Below are 22,459 nucleotides of genomic sequence, written 5' to 3'. Positions count from 1 at the left end.
TGAAGATAAACAGGCATTTCATTTGATTAAAAAAAAAACTTTTGGTTTGCATTATTTTTTGTAAGTCATTTTGGGGAGAAAAAAAATAACATCCTCAAACAAGGTACTATGAAGCAGCACTGGTTTCTTTTCTATTTTTAAACACACTTGAGAGCAAATTAAACATACTCAGAATGTTGTATTAACTAGAACATTTAGTTTAACTAGTTTAATTACTGCTCTTTGGAAATTACTGTGATCAGTGGGAACTCCTGGGTCTGGTCTCTGTGTGGGAGGCACTGAACTGAATGCCCACCTGCATGGGCAGCTGGGTACCCAGCTTCCATGTTTCCCAAGGGGTCAAGAGAGCTGACAGTCAGCAGTTCTCTGTACGATAATCAGACTTTACCCTGAAAATCCCTTTAATAGGAGCAGTAGCTAAATGTCTCTGGAGAAAGGCCAACCTTTGCTTTCATCCTGTCAACTCAGAGAGGTGGTTTTTGTAACTTAGTAAACAGTAAACTCATACCCTTCTGGAGTAAAAATTCCTCGAAGGAATAGGCTGTGTCTTATTTCCGTTCAGTTTCTGTAGTTCTGGTGTAGTTCAGGTCCTTATACATAGCATGAGGTCACGTTATTGAACAAACAGTGAAGAATTATGTCTTAACTGTACAACTCAGAAAGCTGAGAAATGTATTCGATGACCCAAACATGGGAGAAGAACCCAAATTCTCAATCCCATCCAGTCCCAGATTCGTTCAGGTATGAGGGGAAACGGGTTTAGAGAAAAGGGAGCCCTAAACTTGGTACCTATTCCGTAAAAGATTGTGGGAATAGCTTTCACAAAGCCTACACTTTGGAAAAATTTCCAACTAGGAAAACATACAGGTGGTTTTCTCTCTCCTATGCACTCCCCCGACAACTTGCAGTTTGAGTCCATGCTTTAACCTCCAATTAAACAGGAGAACTGCAGCTCTCTGTTGCCAAATTATAGACCTATTTCCTGGCTCACTGAGAAAAGAATCTGCTAACAACTGTAAACAGTCTACATGATAAATTTTTTTTTTATGGAAGTATAGTTGACATCCAATACTATGTTAGTTTCAGGTGTACAGCAGGGCGATTTGACAATCAAATACATTACGAAATAAGCACCATGATAAGTCTAGAAACCGTCACCAGACAGAATTATTACCATGTTATAGACTATATATTGACTATATTCTCTATCCCATACATTAGATTCCTGTGACTGATTTATTTTATAACTGAAGGTTTGTGCCCTTTTAACCCCCCCTCATCTATTTTACCCAACCCCCTGCTCCCTCTGGCAACCACCAGTTTGCTCTCTGTATCTATAACTCTGTTTCTATTTTGTTTTGTTTGTTCACTTGTTTTGCTTTTTAGATTCCACATATAAGTGAGATCATGTGGTATTTGTCTTTCTCTGTCTGACTTATTTCACTCAACACAATGTCCTCAAGGTCCATCCTTGTTGTCACAACTGGCAAGATTTCGTTCTTTTTTATGGCTGAGTAATATTCCATCGTATATTTGTATCACATCTCCTTCATCCGTCTATTGATGGACATGCGATGAATGACTTTAAGTTACCTGCTATTTAACTCTACGTGACAGACATACTGACTTCTCCAATGTGCTTTTTTCTACAATAATTCCATCAGGAATAAAAATAATTTCTTTCTCAGCTATATAGAGTAGTCAACTTCCAAAATGGAAAGTATGATCTTTTAAAAGTTATTCACGGAATATCTGAGTACTCCCAGATTTCAGAAATAATAGGTAGATATTAGAAAGCATCAGAGAAATTGTAAGGCTTCACTCTCTTTTTTCCTAAGAAACCTGAGCCTAACTAAAACTCTCAGAAAAGTAGGGTTCTCTAACGCCCGCATCTTTCTGGAGGCCTCAGTGAATTACTGCAGAGCAATGTGTACATTAGGTGGCCAGGTCTGCTGATGCAGGACACTCTTGCAGCCTGTAAGCAATTACAGGGTCAGCCCATCTCCTGATTAAGAGCAGAGAGCTTTAAGAGGAAGAGAAATCAAATTACACAACCTGGTAAAAAGAAATAAAGAGAAAACTGATTTCAGAAATATAGATGCCCAGAGAGGAAGGAAAAAAAAAACTAGGAATAGTTTAGTTAGGGGGAAAGATGATGGGACAAACGAGAGAAAGAAAGGAAGAAACATCCAGGAAAAAATGTGTATGGGGGAGGGGAGAAGGAAGCATGGAGACCAAATGGAAGATATTTATGTTAGTGTGAAGAAAACATCAGTATTCTATTAGTTTAAAGAAAGAAAATCCGGTAAAATCAGTTTGGAGCAAGTGGTTCTGTGGTGCCTTCAGCCATTGTGAGACATAGATGAAGCAACTGGTGCTAGTTTCAATGAATCTTGGGCATTCTGCAGTGCAAGTATAAATTCAAAATTTAATGTTTACAAGAAATGCTATTAAGAAGTTATTATAGCGATTTGGGTCCTCAGTAAAAGCTGCTCCACAATTTAAACTAGTAGAACTTAAGGAAATTCCTGTTTGCAAAAAATAAAAAACTTATAGCATTCAAATAGTCCCCCTGGTAGCGACAGACTAGGTAAATTTTGATTAAAAACAAAGGATAAAAATCTGGGCTTGATGCCATAGGAGATACAAATAAAAAGGGTGCTTTGGTTTCTTTAGACACAAATTATTTTTGAAGAATTAGTTAAACGATCCAATTAGAAAGCAATGCAAGAATGTAATTAAGGGCTAAAATACATGGTCCAAATCATAAAAGCTCTGTGAGGTAAATAAAAGTAAGGAAATAACCCAGAGCTATCAAGAGAAACTTTATGGAAAAATTAAAACTTGAGCTGGTTAGAATTTGGAGACAGAAACTGTTAATAATACTTAATACTGTTAAGTTACATGTAATTCTCTGATACGAAGTTATAAGAGGTTTTAACCATCATTCATTTTTTTCAACAATATTTATTGTGCATATGCTATTTTGCTAAGAGCTATACCACGCCCCAAAGCATTAATTTTTATTTATGTTTTTAAATTAATTTTTATTGGCGTACAATTGCTTTACAATGTTGTGTTTGTTTCTGCTGTACAGCAAAGTGAATCAGCTGTACATACATATATATCCCCTCATTTTTGGATTTCCTTCCCATTTAGGTCACCACAGAGCACTGAGTAGAGTTCCCTGTGCTGTACAGTAGTTTCTTATTAGTTATCTATTTTATACATAGTATCAATAGTGTATATACGTCAATTCCATAGTTTCTTATTAGTTATCTATTTTATACATAGTATCAAGTGTATATATGGCAATTCCAATCTCCCAATTCATCCCACCCCACCCCGCAAAGCCGTTTTTATAAATGATGCCATCCATGTAATAGGAGGGGCCCTGGGCCCACAGGCATCGTCCACAATAGTGGTGATTACAGTGGTTAAGAACACGGGCTGCCAGCCAGCCTGCCCGGTTCAAAGCCCTGTTCTACCATTAAGTCGGTGGCTGGCTGACCATGGTCAGATCACTGACCCTCACCCTGCCTTAGCATCCTGGTCTGTTCACAGGAGATGATGATCCTAAACAGCACCTCTTAGGGCTGTTCTGAGATTAAAAGACTGAACGTGTGTAAGGCATTAAGAACAACGTCCAGCATATAATCAATAATTACAATGACTACCGTTGATGGTAAATAATCTTCTTTCCTACAAGTTCCCCTCCCTTGTTCTCCCCTTTAGTCTTGTGTTTCCTTCAAGCTAGAGTTCAGTCTCTCTTGTTAATATTCCCACTAAACTAACTGGATACAGGGCTCACGCTCACCGATTCCTCCCGTCACTTCCGATTCATTTCCCAGCGAACAGCATCCTGGCTTCTGCCCTAAGCGCTTCCTTCACTGACGCCTCCCATGCTGCCGTCAGATCCAGTGGTAACCACTGCCTATATTTCATAGTGGACTATTTCTTGAAACTCTCTCAGTACCCTTGGTTTCCACGACCTCCTGGCCATCCTTCTGTCCAGTGTTTCCTTCCATCTCGCTGTCTGCTCCATTTTATTCCCCTTTCTCTGCTCACCCTTACGTGTCGGTATTTTCCATGTTTCCATCCCTCTCTCTTTTATACACTCTCCTTGTGATTTTAAGCGCTGTCGGTACCTCCGTGTCTCTTAAACCTTCATCCACAGCTGCCAGACGTATATAGCGAGGAGCCCACAGTCACCGAAGGCTCAGCATCTTCAAACTAAACTCATCTATCACCCCCACATCGCCTGCAGCCTGCTGTCCCCCCTGTATTCTCAATCTCATTTAACGGCCCCCACTATGTAGCCCACCACCCAAACCAGGAACCAGGAAACAGCAAATCCATCCTTCTTCATCTTCCACGTTGACCCCTCTAATACATTGCAACTCTATCACTGTATTTTTTTTAATTTATTTATTTAATTTATTCATTTTTGGCTGCGTTGGGTCTTCGTTGCTGCACGCGGGCTTCCTCTAGTTGCGGCGAGCTGGGGCTACTCTTTGTTGTGGTGCGCGGGCTTCTCTTGTTGCGGAGCACGGGCTCTAGGCGCCGGGGCTTCAGTAGTTGTGGCTCGCGGGCTCCAGAGCGCAGGCTCAGTAGTTGTGGCGCACGGGCTTAGTTGCTCCGCAGCATGTGGGATCTTCCCGGACCCTGCATTGGCAGGCAGATTCTTAACCACTGCACCATCAGGGCCATATTTTCTTCTCCATCTCTGCTACCACTGCCCCCCCGTCCAAGTCCTAATTATTTCTTGCCTCAGTTGAAATCACAGTTTTGAAATGGATCTCCCGCCTCCTTTGTCCCCTTTAAGCCATCATTCCTAAAGCTGGCAGACGGGACAACCTACAGTGTAAATTCAATGACATTACCACCTGCCTAAAACCACCAAATTCAAAAACTGCCCAGCACCTACAGGAGAGCATCCTGGACCTGGACAGAGCAGTCCCTCCCTCCATCACATTGCCTCTGTATTTCTCTCCTGTTTCAATAATGACCATGTGCTCACTGGGATTATATGCATATATATTAGATACATATAAAATATCGCAATACACTGATGTAATATTATTGTTCCTGTTTTACAGGTTAAGTTGATGGTATTGGAAGCAACTTGCTCACAGTCACGAAATCAGTAAAGTTGATAACTGAATCCGAATCTAATCATATTGCCCTTTCCTTGAGGTCATGGTCCAGCATGGTTCCCCATTTTACACCACCAGCACCTAGAACATTCAGTGGTACACACAATGACTGTTAAGTATTCATCTGAATTGACTGTTAAAAAAAAAAGAGAGAAATTATAACATGATAATTATAGAAGATGATCCTGCCACTGACTGAAGATGGAACTGAGTTTCTAGAATTACTTCACAGGTACTACAAATGGAAGCAACAAAGACTATGAGTAAGTTTGTCAAAAGTGTTTTCTTCATACACAGTTAAATTTAAATATCTTTCAAGTTATGATATAATCTCCGTATGATCTTTTTATTTTCAATTGCATTCTAGTCAAATGTCTTATTTACTTTTAGAGGAGCAAAAATAAGGTAAACATAAATATTTGCACTAACAAGTTCTGTGCTAGGACACTATGTATGGAATACATGTGTGCATATAGACAGAGAGAAATACAGATATATAAAATGGAAAAAGCACAAAGTATTTTTCAGTTTATCAATAGATGACCTCAGTAACATTTCGGAAACTCACTACTTCCACAGACTGGTAACAAAGTACCAAAAGGATCACCTAAAACTCTGAGAGCCATCAAAGAATTTTAAAAATTATGAAACAATGCAGTCGTGTAGCCAATCTGTCTACCAGGTTGAAACCAAATAAAACTTCAAACAGCATCCTTGAAATGGTTGAAGGAAAAGGAAATCGAAGTGAAAACACCCACCCGTCGTTAAACACACCTAGAAGCTATGGCGGCCCAGCAATTGGGCCGTTTCAAGCACTTTCGCAGCAGTGGGCCGGGCGAAGACTCGCTCTGCTGGCGCTCTCAGTCACCAAAATAGCCATTTGCAATTAAAAATTAAAACTGGCACCTCTTCTTCACAAGCTATTATCAAAAGACGGCTGGCTACCTTCCTTGTTTATAGTGGTTCTTGTATCAAGACTTCATGCCATTTTGAAGTATCTTTTTCTTATGTTTCATTTCTCTTGGGCCATAATGTTCCCAGTGCTAAGAATTTTAACACTTTCAACATTTCTAATTGGAATATGATCCTCAAATACTACAGCATTGCTTCAATTTCTGAAAACAGATTGATTTGAGCATTTTATATGGAGCATTTTATGTTCCTAGATTAGCAGGGCAAAAAGCAGTATAACTTGTAGAAGCCCTCTCTGTATTTAAGGGAAATCATTGGTTTTGAAGGAGTGAAAATAAAATGCAAACATCACTTTCTATAGACAGAGATTTAGCTCTGAACAGAATATATATGTAAATAATAAGGTTGGTCATCACACAGGGAATGGCCAAGAGGGTCACATTCCATCTTCCACCAGGAAACCAGCAGTGTATTTTGGGGGATGAAGGGTGTGAATCAGTTTGCACGCATGGAGCATCTTCTACACGCCAGACCCTGGGCTGGGTGCTGGTGATACAGCAGAGAACCAGACAACAGCCCCTGCCCCTAAGAAGCCGGGTAGAGACGGCGATCAGCAGATCCTTTGTCCAACAGTGGAGTGCTGTGCTCTGTTTAACTCCTTAGAAAGACCCCCTTGGCTAATGTGTGGCCCACTGCCCCTCCCCAGGAGTTTGGAGTTAACGCGAACAATTAGGAGGTGGGCCCGCAGCTCGGGGCGGAGGAAGGGAAAGGATTAAGAGATCAGGTCACTAATTACAAATACTCCTTCCCCTTCCGATTACATTTCAGACCCTCCACAGCAGGCTCCATCACTGTGGCTGCATCACAAACACCTCTGTGCCTGTTTCACAGATAAGATTTGGAGACCCAGGAGGGGGAAGTAACTTATTCCGAGTCACAAAGCGAATTAGTGGGCAAGTTGGAAGCAAAGATCTCCTGCTTCTGGGCCCATACCCTCCTCTTCTAAATGAATCATCAGCATCTTACTTCTAAGCAAATCAAAAAGACTTGGTAATTTCTTCGGCTTTGCTTCACTCTGCAACTCCTGTATGGAAGGTTTCCAAGGAAAATGATTTACCTACTCATGCAGCAGGCATGTACGGAGGGTCTGCTCCATACAGGGCACCTTGCTAGGTGCTTGGGATTCAGAGATAAATAGGAGGATTTCTGTTCACCCTCCTGTGGGAGAGACAGACCAAGTGGCTCACAAGGACCGCAAGGTGGGGCAAGCACCAGGGTAATGTCGTTCCCGGGGGCCCATGGGAGCTGACATGAGAGGCACCTAAACTATCCTGGCAGCGGGAGATGTGCCCAAGAGGAGGCGACCCTTGAATTGTGTTTTGAAGAAACAGTAGGAGTTGTGCAGCTAGAATGCAAGGGGTGGGAAAAGCCCCAGAGAAGAGCGTGTGCAAATACTGTGTCCGGCGGCAGATACAGGATGGGGGGGCTCAGCAAGGCTGGGGCTCAGGAGTGTATTAGAGATGAGACAGGAAACATGGCAGAGGCCACGTCACGAGGGGTCTTTTGAGCCGGTCCAAGGAATCTGGAGTTAATCTACACTCCTGTCCCCTCCGTCCCAGCTCTCAGCCATCCTCAACCCACTTAAATCCCAGTCATGACACCATCCCACTGCTGCTGCTGCGGCAAAGGCCATCAGGGAACCTCCTTCGTCACCAACCAATGAAATCCTAGCACACCTCTTCTAGTTCTTTCTGCAGCACCGGAAATGCCGACGGCAGCTCCTTCCTGCACATGTCTTCCTGCCTTCGCTTTTACAAAGAGAAGGCCTCCTGGCTTTTCCCTGTGGCCTTGTGGTCACTGTCGAGGTTTCCCAGGTCCTTCTGTGATCTCTTACAGAGCTGCGTCCCCACTCTGTCCTCCGCCACGTTCTCACCCCACCCTGCACCTCTGGGCTACCTCACTTGTCCCACTCATTGCTTTCACCAGCACAAAACTGCTGGCAGCCTCCAAATCTGAATCTCTAATCGAGACATCTAGATTTTGCCCTCGATCTGTAAAGGCAGTCGTTCTTTGAAATATATTTTATTTTTGCTCTCTTTGCGACAGAAATGGTTCTAGCTGCCGATCCAAGACCCGACGGAGAGAGACCGTGCGTACCTGGTTCACTATTGTGTGTTTACCACTTACGATCTCTCCCTGAACCTCTGACAAACGTTTCAAACTGAACAAGTGCAAGTCGGAACTCATTATATCCCCTGAAAGCATGCCACTCGCCCTTTGTGCCGTATGTTAGTGAATGGTACTTCCATTCCCCACATCACCCAGCTCAGGGTCGTCTCTCTCACACCGCACGTGGGACTGGTGAAAACAATCTGCATGGTACCTACATAACTGCTCTCTAATTAAATCCCTCCATCTCATCCCTACGGTTACTGCCTAAGCTCCTCAGGCAATCGTCTCTCACCTTTCCAGAACAGTCCATGGCACAAAGGAGACAGTCGACAGACATCGTGGCACGAATTTATGGATAAAAGAATACAAGAAGGAGTGGAAAACTTGGACAGCTGCTGTCATCTCCTCGCAGGCCACACTGGTCCCATCTGGCACCCTTCAATCCATTCACCGAACTAAGGAAAGACACATCTTCCCAAAATACGTGTCTGATGACATTATCCCTCTTGATTATCACCATTCACTGACCAGTACCAGCTACAGGATAAAGACTAGATTCCATGGCCGGCGTCTGAAGCCACCCAAGGTCAGGCACATGTGCCTTTTGCTCTACCCTCTTTTCCTGAGGTCGTGCTCATACTGCAGATACTCACAGTACCCAGAATTACCATGTTGATTCCAGTGCCACGTCTTTGCCTAAGCTATTTTCTCCACCAAGATTGCTCACCCCCTCCTTGCTTTTACACTTGAAAATTTAGTCATTTGTCAAAGCTCAGCTCATACCTCTCTTCCTCTCGAAAGCCTGTGCCGACGTTTGTGCTCTCACCTCCACTTCCTCCTCTTTTCCCACATGACTCTGTACTCACGTCTACAACAGCAGCGTCTCAGTCCTGTTCACAGGCTTGCACTGGGGTCTTTTCCCTTCTTGAGAGTGGAGGCCTTCGCCTCATGAATTTGGGAATTAGCACACGTGAACACTCACATGTTTGCAGATGCATGGATGAGTGAACAGATGAGTAGATGGTAGAGAGTCATGGAAAGATTAGAGGCAAGGGGATATGATAAGATGTGCATTTGGGGAAAAACACTGTGGTGTCAGAGCAAAGAGCTGGAAGGCTGAGAACAGAAGCCGGAGACCATTATAAATAATCCAGTGGGGATGGATGGAGAAACAGAGAGGGAGGGTAGCAGTAGCAAAGGAGAGAAGGGAATGGATTTGAAAAATATTTATAGCGTGAACACACAGACTTGGGTGGACAGCGGGAGCGAGTCTGAGAAAAATGAAGGGATCAAGGATGACTGCCGGGCTGCTAACCTGGATGACTGGAGGATTTCTTCTACTTTAAAACATATATACATTCTGATCCATGGCATGATGCCTGGCAGAGATGCACCAGACACAGTGGCGAGTTACGTGTGTCTGCCACACTGTTGCCTTTGCTGTTTCTCGGAAACACATTTGTTCCATCGGCGCGAATTTATATATGGAGCCCATCGTGTGTTTCTCTATTACCACCATTTACTCTACACTTTTCCCGAAAAAGATGAGGGATTAAAAATGGACAAACAACATTCAAAGAAGTATGTCACCTCATATGCGAATAGCTCCTCCATTAAACTGAAGGACAGCTGAAAACAGGAGACATCCTAAAGAACGGTAAGAGAACAGACTCTCCTAATTTCCACCGATTTATAAAGATTGGAAGAAAGGATTTGCAGCAGGCCATCTCTTGTCCTTGCCAGCCATCTCATCAGTGGGCTGGGACACAAACACTTGAAACCACATTGTACACCATTAAAATACCATTATAATCATGGGTTTTGCATATTTAACAGAAATGTTTCATCACCTGAAACATAACTTCAAACATACTTTTCTTGCTTCTTGGCAAGGAAGCATGGGTCGACCAAGTAAATCCATCCCTGAAGTACCTCATTAATCACAGTGCACTTGTTCTTGGCAAGAGCCTTAATGTGCTACAAAACCTGTTATTAAAGTAAGATTTGGGGATTCCCAGGCTGGCAAAGAATTAGTTAGTTACACTGCTTTAGAAATGGTTTTCTTATAACTTCCTTTATTATTAATGGTCTTGTTAGACTTACAGCTCAAAGTAACTTTCCTTTATTAATTTAACGTGTGAAATCCAGCTACTCTAAAGCTTATTTAAAATCATAAGTAGCAATTGGCAAAGGTGGCCTGTCCCCCGCTACTGCATCCGCTGTAGTTGTGCAGATGCTCCTGTCTTTGTGCTAATGTGGGTCTAGCACCCCTACCGGATCGCTCAAGCATTACAGTTTCAGGCTCTAGAAATCAGTAACGCAAAACTTCACAGCAGCACGTGGCATTGACAAGAACATAATTTATTTTGTATCTACCACTAAAGACAATGATTGACCCATAAAGCCTGGTGAGTAGAGAATTATTCGAACTTGAACCTCTTCAAAAATGATTTGTCAAAAATTTAAGATTCTGTAAGGCCAGAAAAACCTATTCGACCCCAACATATTGAAAACAGAACGTTGCATGACAAGAAGTCCTCATTCATGTTCAAGGGCAACGCTTAGGAGATACAAAGCACAAGCACCAACCAAAGTTGTCTCTCACCCTTTCTGAATATACAATACATAAATTACCAAAAATTAAAGTCCGCTAAATAGCATCGTATTGTAAAATCAAAGCTATGAATGTTCTGAGCAAACTCTTGTGTAAAAAAACAAAAAACCAATTTCCATACAGTATATATTCTGCTGCCAAATTGAGCACAAATCATATTGCTAAATGTTTTAGTGGATCCTGACAGGTCAAAATAATTTTTCAGGCTCATTAGGTAATAGGATTCATTATATATCAACTCAGAGGGCATGAACGTGAAAAGTATCAGTAGCGTTTCTCTAAGTCTAGCATTTACTGCAATAACCACATCTAAGGCAACGTGAATCTTACACACATTATACCTTTTGATGTAATAATGATGCTACACAACACCCTCCTTGTGTACACTGTAAGATGGAAAGTTGGCTGGAATATTCCACCTCATGCTACAAGTTCACATCAATCTGGGGCTGTAAAATTTTCCAGACACCAGAGTCACACAGATTGTAGACTCCACCAATTTCCTGACTGCTATGTGGTCAAATTCCAGGCTCACCTATTTACCAAACCAGCCACTTCATCCATGTTATTTCAAAAAATGTTTCTGGAGTCGATGCCCATCCTCCATCCCAGGTGAGAGCTATGTTTGGATGACACGCCTCATTTCTAAAAGATACCTAATTCACGTGTTGCAAATCTTTTTACTAGGAAACAAGGAACCTGTCAGTGAGTGCCTTAAACTTTCTCTACTGGCCTCCTATGGCTGCTGTCTTTATATTTCATTTTAACATAAAAAAGCAAAAAAGGGGAACTAAAAAGAGAGGAGAAAAAGAAGAAGAAAAGATGATGGCGTAACGGCATAAAAACTACCTTAAAATGTCCACATAAACCTAACTCTAACAGGAGACTGAATGAATGGTCATTGCGGGAAAAATAGTAGTAAACTTCAAACGCACTGAAAGATTTCAAATGCCTAAGGGAAAAATAAACATTTGCTTCCAATCAGTTTCTCGTTAAGCATCCTCTACTAGATGATGAAGCCTCAACACACACGCTCTGACTCCAAGCCACCACTGCCTGCTTCACCCACTGCCTGATCCCGTCCCGGGCGGCGCGCCGGCCCTGCACCTCGGCCCGCGCCCCTGCGCGCTGGGCTCCCCGCCAGCCTCGGCTACTACGCCCGAGCGAGGATCCCCTCGCCCGGCCCTTCTCGCCCCCTCTGGGCCTCGGCCACCACTGTGGCAGGAAGGACTACGTGCACTGACAGACTTTCCGTTAGTGGCGGTTGAGGTAGCTGCGAGGCGTGTTTCCGGGCGCGCTGGAAACCTAGCTGCTGTTCCCCCCCACCACCCCGCCGCGAGCAGCAGGCCCCCCTCCAGCTCCGCCCCGGGGACCAGGACCCGGGCCTGCGTCTCTCCTCTCCCCGCCGCCTCTACCCCGCCATCACCTCCTAACCTTTCCAACACACTCTCCCGAGCCTCACGCGGGCGCTCCGCCTCCCTGAGCCTTGCCCAGCTCCCGGGCGCCCCCCACGGTTGGAGTGGACGTATCTCGGGACCTAATCGCTCCCAATTATCCGCGCAGCCGGGGTCCCGCGCCTGCCCGGCTCTACCCCCGGGCGCCCAGAGCGGCCGGGTGGCTCAGCGGGAGCGCCGACGGGAAGGCTCCTTCCGCAGAGGCGAGAGAGGTGGGGCTCAGGGAGCTGGGAGGCTCTAGGAGGAAGACCCTAAACACGTGCAAAGAAATAAAAGCCACCACGTGTGCGCACGCGAGTGTGTGTGCGCGTGTACGTGTGTGTGTGTGTGCATGCGCGCGCCCGGCCAGGGCGTCTGCGCCGGGCGTCCGGGGGACCAGGCAAGAGGGCCCCCGCCGCCGCGGTGGCGGGGGGCGCGCGGGGGGCGCGGGTACTCACACGAAAGCGTGGTAGACGAACGCCCAGCCGCGGGGTCTCTCCAGCACGTTGTACAGGTAGTTCTGCAGCCGCCGGTACTTGACGTTACGCCGGCAGCTCTGGCCGCTGCTGTAGGAGAGCGGCTTCCCCAGCAGGCTCATCCGGGCGCCCTGCTTGCCCCGCCGGCTCTCCCGCAGGCCGCCGCCGCCGCCGCCCAGCGCGGCCGCGCGGGTGCCCAGCAGCAGCAGCCCGTCGCCCCCGGCGGCCGCCGAGTTCAGCAGCGCCCTGGCCCGGCCCGACTCCACATCCTTCATGCCGCAGCCCGCGCGCCCCCAGCCCGCCGCCGCCGCCGCCGCCGCACCGCTCCTCACCCAGAGCCCGGCGGCGCCGCCCTCCTCTCCGCCCGCGTGCTGGCGGGGCATGGCATCACCGCGGGCACCGCGAGGGGGGCGCCGCCGGCGGGGGCCGCGGCCTCATGCGCGCCGGCCGCTTTCGAGGAGGCGGCGGCGGCGGACGGGGCGCCCGGCGGCCCTCGACCTGCGCGCCGGGGGAGGGGAAGCAGCGGGGGCGGAAGGGCGCGCGGACGAGACGGAGGAGTCCCGGGGTCGAGCAGCCTATAGCTTCGAATGCGTAATCAGGACGTGTCGGGGGCGTCACTCCAAGAGGGCTTCTCCGGCCCCTCCGTTCCCGTGGCGGATACTCCCTCCTGGCGAAGCGCCCCCGGGGCTGGAACGGGAGCTCCCCCGCGCGCACGCCCGGCCCCGGGCTCCCCACGCCAGAGGGGGCCGGGCCCCGAAGCCCCTCTCGGAGGCCGAGTTCGGCGTGTTCTCCCCGGCGCTTTGGAGGTGTCCGGAAGGTGCGGCCCGCCTTGTGCCCGGAGGAGGGACGGGAGAGGCAGGCGCCGTTCCCTCCCGCCGCTACGCCGCCGCGCGGGCTGGTCCCGCCGTCCTTCCGCGAGGGGTGTGCGCGGGAACGGCCCGGCCCTTCCCTCCAGGTACCAGCCAGTCCCCGGGCGCGCGGGCCGAGGCTCCGGGCGGGGGCGCTCGGGTCCCCGCGTTCAGGGTGCTGACCCGCAGGACACGGCCGCCGAGCCGGCGAGGTGGGCACCGGGCATCTCCCCGCCGCTCACTCCGGCTGGCGGGCTGTGACTGTCCATCCCGGCATCAGACCAGAGTAGCAGGACATCCCTCCCAGCCCGGGGGTGGAGTGTGGGGAGGGCGTCAAAACTCCAAAGTGGCTCCTCCGCGGTGAGCTAGCGGCCCCGAGCTGCGCCTGGCAGCCGCGCGAAGCAGGGGAGGACAAACCGGGTCCCTCCGTCAAGAAATTTTCATTTATGTCCGAGATAGTCATACAACGGCCGAGTCTCGGCAGTGGCGGCGGCGGCCCCAGAGGTTGGGGGGAAAATCCTGGAGGATGGAGAGCCCAGGACACCGGCTTCGCGGGGTCCCCTCCCCACCCCGGTCTGCCGCCACTTACGCGGTGAGAGACGCGTCGCGAGGGACGAGTGGCTGGATCTCCTGCCGCCCGCAAGCCCCCAGCCCGCGGGGAGGAGGGAGGCCGCGGGGTCCCTGGCTGCGCCTCTGGCCTAAAGCGAGCCCGCGTCAAAAACCGTAAGCCGCTCAACCTCGCAGTCAGCTGGGGACGCCGAAAGGAAGCCGGGCTTGGGAACTTCTTCCAACAGAGTGGAATCCCTCCCCCCCGCCCCCGAAATAGGAAGGAAAGGATCACAAGTTAAACTGAAGGAAGAACTGGGGTTCCACCACAAAGCCAGAGCAGACGCTTCCGAGGTAGTGCGTCCAAGTGCCTCTCCCTTTGAGAAGCCTAAAGTCGAGGCGCGAGTCCGGTGGCGGCTATCGCCGCCCCTCGGAGGGAGATGCTCTGCCGGCCCCGCTCTGGGCGCACACCCACGGCAGCTCCCGTCTGCCTTCGGCAGCCGCGGCACCTCCACGCTTTGCCCTTCCTTTTATTGTCGTCGCTGTGAGGCTTGCGCGGCCCTCTCGCCGGCTCCAGGCCGCCGGCGGGACCCCGCTTCCATCCCGCCTTGTCCCCAAGCCTGGCGGCGGCGGCGGACACTTCCCCGCGGCGCTCCGTGCAGCTGGCGGCGGCGCCACTTGACTGCTGAGCTCCGGCCCCCGGAGTCGCTCTCCGGTCCCCTAATTCACTTCCCACCCGCGCGCGTGGAGGGGCGAGGGGGACGCCCGGTGGCCCGATGTTCAGGTCGAGGCAGAGCGCATCCTGGAGCGAAGGCTGTCGTCCCCGAGCCGCGCGAGGACCCGGCCGAGGGCGGGGAGTTGGCCGTCGCTATATTTAGACACACCACACCACCCCCTCCCCGGAGTTTCTGCGCGGGGACTTTCAGGGTCAAAGCCCTAGAGGCCTAAAAGGAGTCGTGTGCACGCTTTAAACGTGAACATCTTGGCTTTTCTGCAGGCAGGAGAACGAAAACCATGTCCTCTTGACCAAGCGGGCTTTCCTTCTTGCAGACTTTGCCCCGCCCCACCACGAAGGTCAGGTCCCTTCCATCTCACGGGCGCACCGGGCCCACCTTGCAGGCAGGAAGGTTCGGGAAGGCGGGGCACGTTTCGCGGAAAAGAGCCAGTTGTCTGATGTCCCAGGGATGCGGGGTGACGGGGGTGCGGCAATGATATTAGTGAAGCCGTGGTGTTGATGAAGTAAATGCATGAAACTTTAAAACGGCATCAAAGGTGGTCATCGGCAGCGGTTTAGAGGTGGGAAGGACCAGACACCCCAGAGGGGACCGGACCAAGCGCTCACAGGTGGTTGGTATGAGGGTTACTAGGAACCCAACAACCTCGCCTCCCAGTTTAGTATCCCTTCTTCCCCGCCCCACCCCAGTGCTGGTTCCGCATCTTTAATAGGACATGTACAAAAGAGCATACGGTTGTATTTCACTGACTCTGCCTGCTACCTTGGGAAAGAGGGGTTCAGCCACAAACCCTAACACCCGGCCTGCGCATGCTCGGAAGGAAAGGCCACGTGAGGCTGCACGGCCTCTCACCCCGGATTCTTTGTGTGGACCTGGCTTCTTCACTGCCAGCTAACTCCCCTCAAAAGGCAAGAATTAACTGTGGGGAAAACAGAGTATTGTGATCATGCTTTTTCTCTATTTGTGCCTTTGAATACAGATGTTGCTAGGAAACTGCCTTTCATTCTTTTTGTTGAAATATTAAAACCTAATATCACAAGAGAGGGTGGCATATATAGCTCAAAGAGTAAAACAATACAGTAGTGTATATTATAACCATAATAATTACATTAAAACATTATAAAGAGGTTAAGGGGAAAAGATGACCACCGTTTTCAAAGCAAATGTTTATTTCTAGTATAGAGCATGTGAAATGATGTCCACTCCCCATTCTTTGAAGATGGGAGTGCTTTCAGTGCATTGTAAGATGCCTGCCTGAAATTTATGACCGTGGAAACTTTTATTCTCTGAGGTCTACCTGGAGATAGTTTCAACTGAAAATAGTTCCTAGAAATAGTTTACTTCAATGTGTTTTCTATCCCATTATATTTTTCATCTGAAGGGTACTCTAAAATAGCAACATGGAAAATTCTATACAAGAGCTAGACGTACCCAGGGAAGACTTTTAAGGCAGAGCTGGTTTCACAGAATGTCAGTGACCCCATGACTCTCTCCCTTTCCTTCTTGTCTGGGCCCCCCCGCCAGTTCCCCCTCTTCCACAGCGCTACCACTTCAACACACCTCCCATCAAGTCATTGTCATGGTTCTGATCATCTAGTGACTGATGGAAGTGCTACTTTTTAGAGATATGAATGCACTTTCACCCACTGTGAGTTGCTGGGTCAACCAGATGGTAATGACAAATAAATCCTCAAACCTTAGAGCAAAAGGGACATTAGCTGATGAAGAAATGGAAATCCACTGTAGGCTGCTGTTCAGCGACTTGTCCAAGACTTGGCTGTTGGCCTTTGGAGGAAGGACCGAAGTCCCCTAACTCTTGAGTGGAATGCCCTTTAAGCTATGCCACCCTTTCCCTTAGCTTTTATTTCCCTCCTATCGGATCATCACCAAACCCACAAGCATAGCAACTATAATTATGTTTCTCAGGTATCTTATTATAACCATTGATACACTACATACATTTACTTCCTCTTATTATTTTAAATGTATCAGCATTGTGTACCACGGGTATCATTTTTAGTCCATCGAGGATTCTCATCTAGGAGACATGATGCTGAGATTCTCAATGTGTTTCACCAACAAGTAGAAATTAGAGAACCCAGGGCAACATTAGAGATCGTAAGAGCCTGGCCAGACTACGTGAGGGTTCTAACACAGCAGCCCTGCCTTCAGTGGATGAGGCATGGCCCCTTCAGAACAGCCTCTGCCCAGGGATGCAGAAAAGGTACAGGTGTGAGTGGATGCAGGTGTGAAGAGAAGCTGCTCGGGGACCAGACACATAGTGTGGGAAGGGCTCAAAAATTCTCACCATTTTCATCCCAGGAACTATCAAAATTTACTTTCCTAGGAATTACTAAAATAATGTGTCAATCACCATTGTCAAAACAAAATAATAGCAAATATTTAGCACGTGGTTACTGTGCACTAGGCCCTGCGATTTCCAAGAATTATTTCACTTGATTCTGACAACAGCCTCTTAGGTGAGCACTGCAATCGTATCCAGTTCATAGGGAAAAAACTGAGGTGTGAACAAGTTAATAATTTTTAAGAACTAATAAGCAGTTGAGTCTGGATTCAAACTTACAGGTATTTAATGCAAAAACAGGACCAAACAAAACCCACAGAAACAAAAAAAAAAAACAGATTTTTAACTACGAAACTATATTAACTTTTGAAATGCAAAGCTTTAGCCTATTATTGTCTTAATAATTTTGACTGTTTTTCTTACCAGAAGAGAAGTGTTGGAAAGTTTCTAGTAGCTGTTGTACAACAGGACTTGGGGTTTTATTCTAAACACAGAAATAGATTTAATATTCCTGTTCACTTTTCCTGCAGAAATAGGGCTTCCCCGCATAGTTTTTTTTTGATTCAACATTTTAAAACAGTCCCAAATCGTGTAGTATCAATGTCTTGGAATTGTATTTACATGTTTAGCTTTTTCCTAACATTACCTTCAGTTGTATTCACAAAACCCTTTTTATCGTGCTTGGCTATGCCTGATTTCATTTTTCTTTTTCTGACGTGTTAGTACGGCAGCGCTACTGTTTTTCTTTCAGCCAACTGCTTAAACACTTCTTTCTGGAAATAATTTGAATACAGTTACTTGATCTTTCTAAGATACATATACTTAGAAACTGTGTGAAGAGGTTGATACAGAAGGCAAACCTCTCCTTTGAGCAAGTGGACGGGAAAATTCTGTTGTAATTCTGTGCCCCCTAGTGGCACTCACATTTTACCATCACCTTTTTCAAAGAGGAAATAAGAAAGCATCCTTTATGAATCTCCCTAAACCTATTCATCTCTTCAGCAAGCAATCATTAATCATTAGTGCTGTGCTAGCTGGAGTGGGTACAGAGAGGAAAAAGCGTCTTGATTCTTATGTTCCTGGGCTGGTGGGGGAGAGATAGATGAATAAGTAATGCTGACGTGGTGAGTTCCCAGAGGTTTGCACAGGACGTTATGGGAAGCTGCAGAGGGTTTTCTGAGGAACGTAATGCTGTGCTAAGTCTTAAGGAAAAGCTGGATTTCGGTGACATCAGGGCGGGGTGTTCAAAGAAAAAATACTTGAAAAACTGTGAAGGCTTGAGGGCTGATCATACATTGAGAATGGCAAGTGGTTGGATTCTCAAGGAGCCCAGGGCACTTCTGAAGGTGGGACTATGGCTCCACGGCTGAGGTCTCAGCAAGAATTCAGGATTCTGTTCTGACTTGAGCAGGGAGCCACTGAAGAATGTAAAGCAAGAGTATATATATATATATATATATACTTTCATATATATGATGAAAGTGATGGGTTGGGGTCAGATTGCCTGGGAAAATACATAGATTGGCTTAAAAAAGAAGAGGCATGAGGACCCAGCCTGAAGGTGGGAGCCTGAGCATTGAGGATTGGGAAGGAGGAAGGAGAAGAGGAGGCTGAATGATTACTGAGGACCACCGAGGACCACTGCCTCGACAGCCACAAAAGAAGCTTCAATAAGGAAATGCTGAACCGAGACCAGTTGAAATAAGAATTCGGGATTTGGCCACAGGAGGCCATTGGAAGAAGTTGTTACTGGGTTTTGCTTTCTTGCAGAATTTCTTGTAGAAAGAAAAATCAAGTCAGAGTGGGCAGGAAGGAATTCAAAGGTGAGGTAGTGAAGACGATGATTCTGGAGGGGAGGAGAGAGGGCGCTGCAGGCAGAGGCTCTGGGTTTGATGAAGGCTCTGAACATAACATAACACGATGCTGACTCAGGACACTTGAGTGGCTGGCCGTCGCAGCCAGGCTCACAGGTCCCCTGTCTGAGTCTGAGCTGCAATTACACTGACAATATTTCACTGCCAGCTGCTAGATCTCAGACAACTTGGACAACATCAGATTTTGCTCAGTACTTTTATAGCATTTTTAATTTAAGAAAAAACTGTCACGTTTTCATTTCTAACATTTTCCCCAAAGTTGAATTTAACACATACGCATTTTTCATGTTTAGTTTTATCTGGAAGGAAGATGCGTGTTGGATAAATGATACATTATTCTTTGATTTTATTTATAATGAAAGGCTGTGGAACTGACCAGATCATTCAGGAAAAACTATGCATACATCTCTAATATCTGTGAAATATTCAACACAGTTTTCAGGCAATGCTGCCGAGGGCCATGGGGAATGCCTGGGATATCTCAGACAGCTCAGGAAATGGCAGAGGTCCAGGCATCCAAGTTCCTTGAGTTTTAACCAGACATTTGTTTTTCTCCCTTTTTTTTTTCTTCTATTTTTTTTTTTTTTTTTTGCGATACGCGGGCCTCTCACTGCTGTGGCCTCTCCCGTTGCGGAGCACAGGCTCCGGACGCGCAGGCCCAGCGGCCATGGCTCACGGGCCCAGCTACTCCACGGCATGTGGGATCTTCCCGGACCGGGGCACGAACCCATGTCCCCTGTATCGGCAGGAGGACTCTCAACCACTGCGCCACCAGGGAAGCCCTCTTCTATTATTTTTAACATATTTATTGGAATAAAATTGCTTTACAATGGTGGGTCAGTTCCTGCTTTCTAACAAAGTGAATCAGCTATACGTATACATATATCCCCATATCTCCTCCCTCCTGCGTCTCCCTCCCATCCTCCCTATCCCACCCCTCTAGGTGGTCACAAAACACTGAGCTGATCTCCCTGTGCTATGCGACTGCTTCCCACTAGCTATCTGTTTTACATTTGGTAATATATATATGTCCATGGCACTCTATCACTTCGTTCCAGCTTACCCTTCCCCCTCCCCGTGTCCTCAAGTCCATTCTCTACATCTGCGTCTTTATCTCTGTCCCGCCCCTGGGTTCTTCAGAACCATTTTTTTTTTTTTTAGATTCCATATATATGTGTTAGCATACGGTATTTGTTTTTCTCTTTCTGACTTACTTTACTCTATATGACAGGCTCTAGGTCTATCCACCTCACTACAAATGACTCAATTTCGTTTCTTTTTATGGCTGAGTAATATTCCATTGTACATATGTACCATATCTTCTTTATCCATTCGTCTGTTGATGGACACTTAGGTTGCTTCCATATCCTGGCTATTGTAAATAGTGCTGCAATGAACATTGGGGTGCATGTGTCTTTTTGAATTATGGTTTTCTCAGGGTATATGCCCAGTAGTGCGATTGCTGGGTCGTATGGTAGTTCTATTTTTAGCTTTTTAAGGAACTTCCATACTGTTCTACGTAGTGGCTATATCAATTTACATTGCCACCAACAGTGCAGGAGGGCTCCCTTTTCTCCACACCCTCTCCAGCATTTATTGTTTGTAGATTTTTTTGAAGATGGCCATTCTGACTGGTGTGAGGTGATACCTCATTGCAGTTTTCATTTGCATTTCTCTAATGATTAGTGATGTTGAGCATCCTTTCATGTGTTTATTGGCAATCTGTATATGTTCTTTGGAGAAATGTCTATTTAGGTCTTCTGACCATTTTTGGATTGGGTTGTTTGGTTTTTGATATTGACTTGCATGAGCTACTTGTAAATTTTGGAGCTTAATCCTTTGTCAATTTCTTCATTTGCAAATATTTTCTCTCATTCTGAGGGTTGTCTTTTTGTCTTCTTTAGGGTTTCCTTTGCTGGGCAAAAGCTTTTAAGTTTCATTAGGTTCCATTTGTTTATTTTTGTTTTTATTTCTGTTTATCTAAGACGTGGGTCAAAAAGTATCTTGCTATGATTTATGTCATAGAGTGTTCTGCCTATATTTTCCTCTAAAAGTTTTATAGTGTCTGGCCTTACATTTAGGTCTTTAATCCATTTTGAGTTTATTTTTGTGTATGGTGTTAGGGAGTGTTCTAATTTCATTCTTTTACATGTAGCTGTCCAGTTTTCCCAGCACAACTTATTGGAGAAGCTGTCTTTTTTCCATTGTATATTCTTCTCTCCTTTATCAAAAATGAGGTGACTGTATGTGCGTAGGTTTATCTCTGGGCGTTATATCCGGTTCCATTGATCTATATTTCTGTTTTTGTGCCAGTACCATACTGTCTTGGTTACTGTAGCTTTGTAGTATAGTCTGAAGTCAGGGAGCCTGATTCCTCCAGCTCTGTTTTTCTTTCTCAAGATTGCTTTCACTATTTGGGGTCTTTTGTGTTTCCATACAAATTGTGAAATTTTTTGTTCTAGTTCTGTGAAAAATGCCAGGGGTAGTTTGATAGGGATTGCTTTGAGTTTGTAGATTGCTTTGGGTAGTATAGACATTTTCACAATGTTGATTCTTCCAATCCAAGAACATGGTATATCTCTCCATCTGTTTGTATCATCTTTCATCAGTGTTTTGTAGTTTTCTGCATACAGGTCTTTTGTCTCCTTAGGTAGGTTTATTGCTAGGTATTTTATTCTTTTTGTTGCAGTGGTAAATGGGAGTGTTTCCTTAATTTCTCTTTCAGATTTTTCATTATTAGTGTAAAGGAATGCAAGAGATTTCTGTGCATTAATTTTGCATCCTGTCACTTTACCAACTTCGTTGATTAGCTCTAGTAGTTTTCTGGTAACATGTTTAGGATTCTGTATGTATAATATCATGTCATCTGCAAACAGTGACAATTTTACTTCTTCTTTTCTGATTTGGATTCCTTTTATTTCTCTTTCCTCTCTGATTGCTGTGGCTAAAACTTCCAAAAGTATGTTGAATAATAGTGGTGAGAGTGGACAGCCTTGTCTTGTTCCTGATCTTAGTGGAAATGGTTTCAGTTTTTCACCATTGAGAATGATGCTGACTGTGGGTTTGTCATATATGGCCTTTATTATGTTGAGGTAAGGTCCCTCTGTGCCTACTTTCTGGAGGGTTTTTATCATAAATGGGTGTTGAATTTTGTCGAAAGCTTTCTCTGCATCTGTTGAGATGATCATATAGTTTTTCTCCTTCAATTTGTTAATATGGTGTATCACGTTGATTGATTTGCATATATTGAAAAATACTTGCATTCCTGGGATAAACCACACTTGATCATGGTGTATGATCCTTTTAATGTGCAGTTGGATTCTGTCTGCTAGTATTTAGTTAAGGATTTTTGCATCTATGTTCATCAGTGATATTGGCCTGGAGCTTTC

At 46.2% G+C, this 22,459-nt stretch overlaps 1 protein-coding gene across 1 annotated transcript in view; it reads right to left on the bottom strand.

Annotated features, from left to right (window-relative positions):
• The window catches only part of KCNQ5 (potassium voltage-gated channel subfamily Q member 5), a 576,674-nt gene extending 563,409 nt beyond the window's left edge, over positions 1-13,265 (bottom strand). The window contains exon 1 of the mRNA XM_022590395.3: positions 12,746-13,265. Within this exon, the coding sequence (XP_022446103.2) occupies positions 12,746-13,146 (401 nt within the window). The 5' untranslated portion in view covers positions 13,147-13,265. The remainder of the gene's footprint in view (positions 1-12,745) is intronic.
• Between the last annotated feature and the right edge of the window lie 9,194 nt (positions 13,266-22,459).

The sequence above is a fragment of the Delphinapterus leucas genome, chromosome 12, assembly GCF_059928025.1.
Source record: "Delphinapterus leucas isolate spDelLeu-1000000601 "Yukka" chromosome 12, BTC_Dleu_Yukka2, whole genome shotgun sequence".
NCBI lineage: Eukaryota > Metazoa > Chordata > Mammalia > Artiodactyla > Monodontidae > Delphinapterus > Delphinapterus leucas.
The sequence above is the reverse complement of the archived record's forward strand: the minus strand, read 5'-3'. Positions and strand labels throughout refer to the sequence as shown.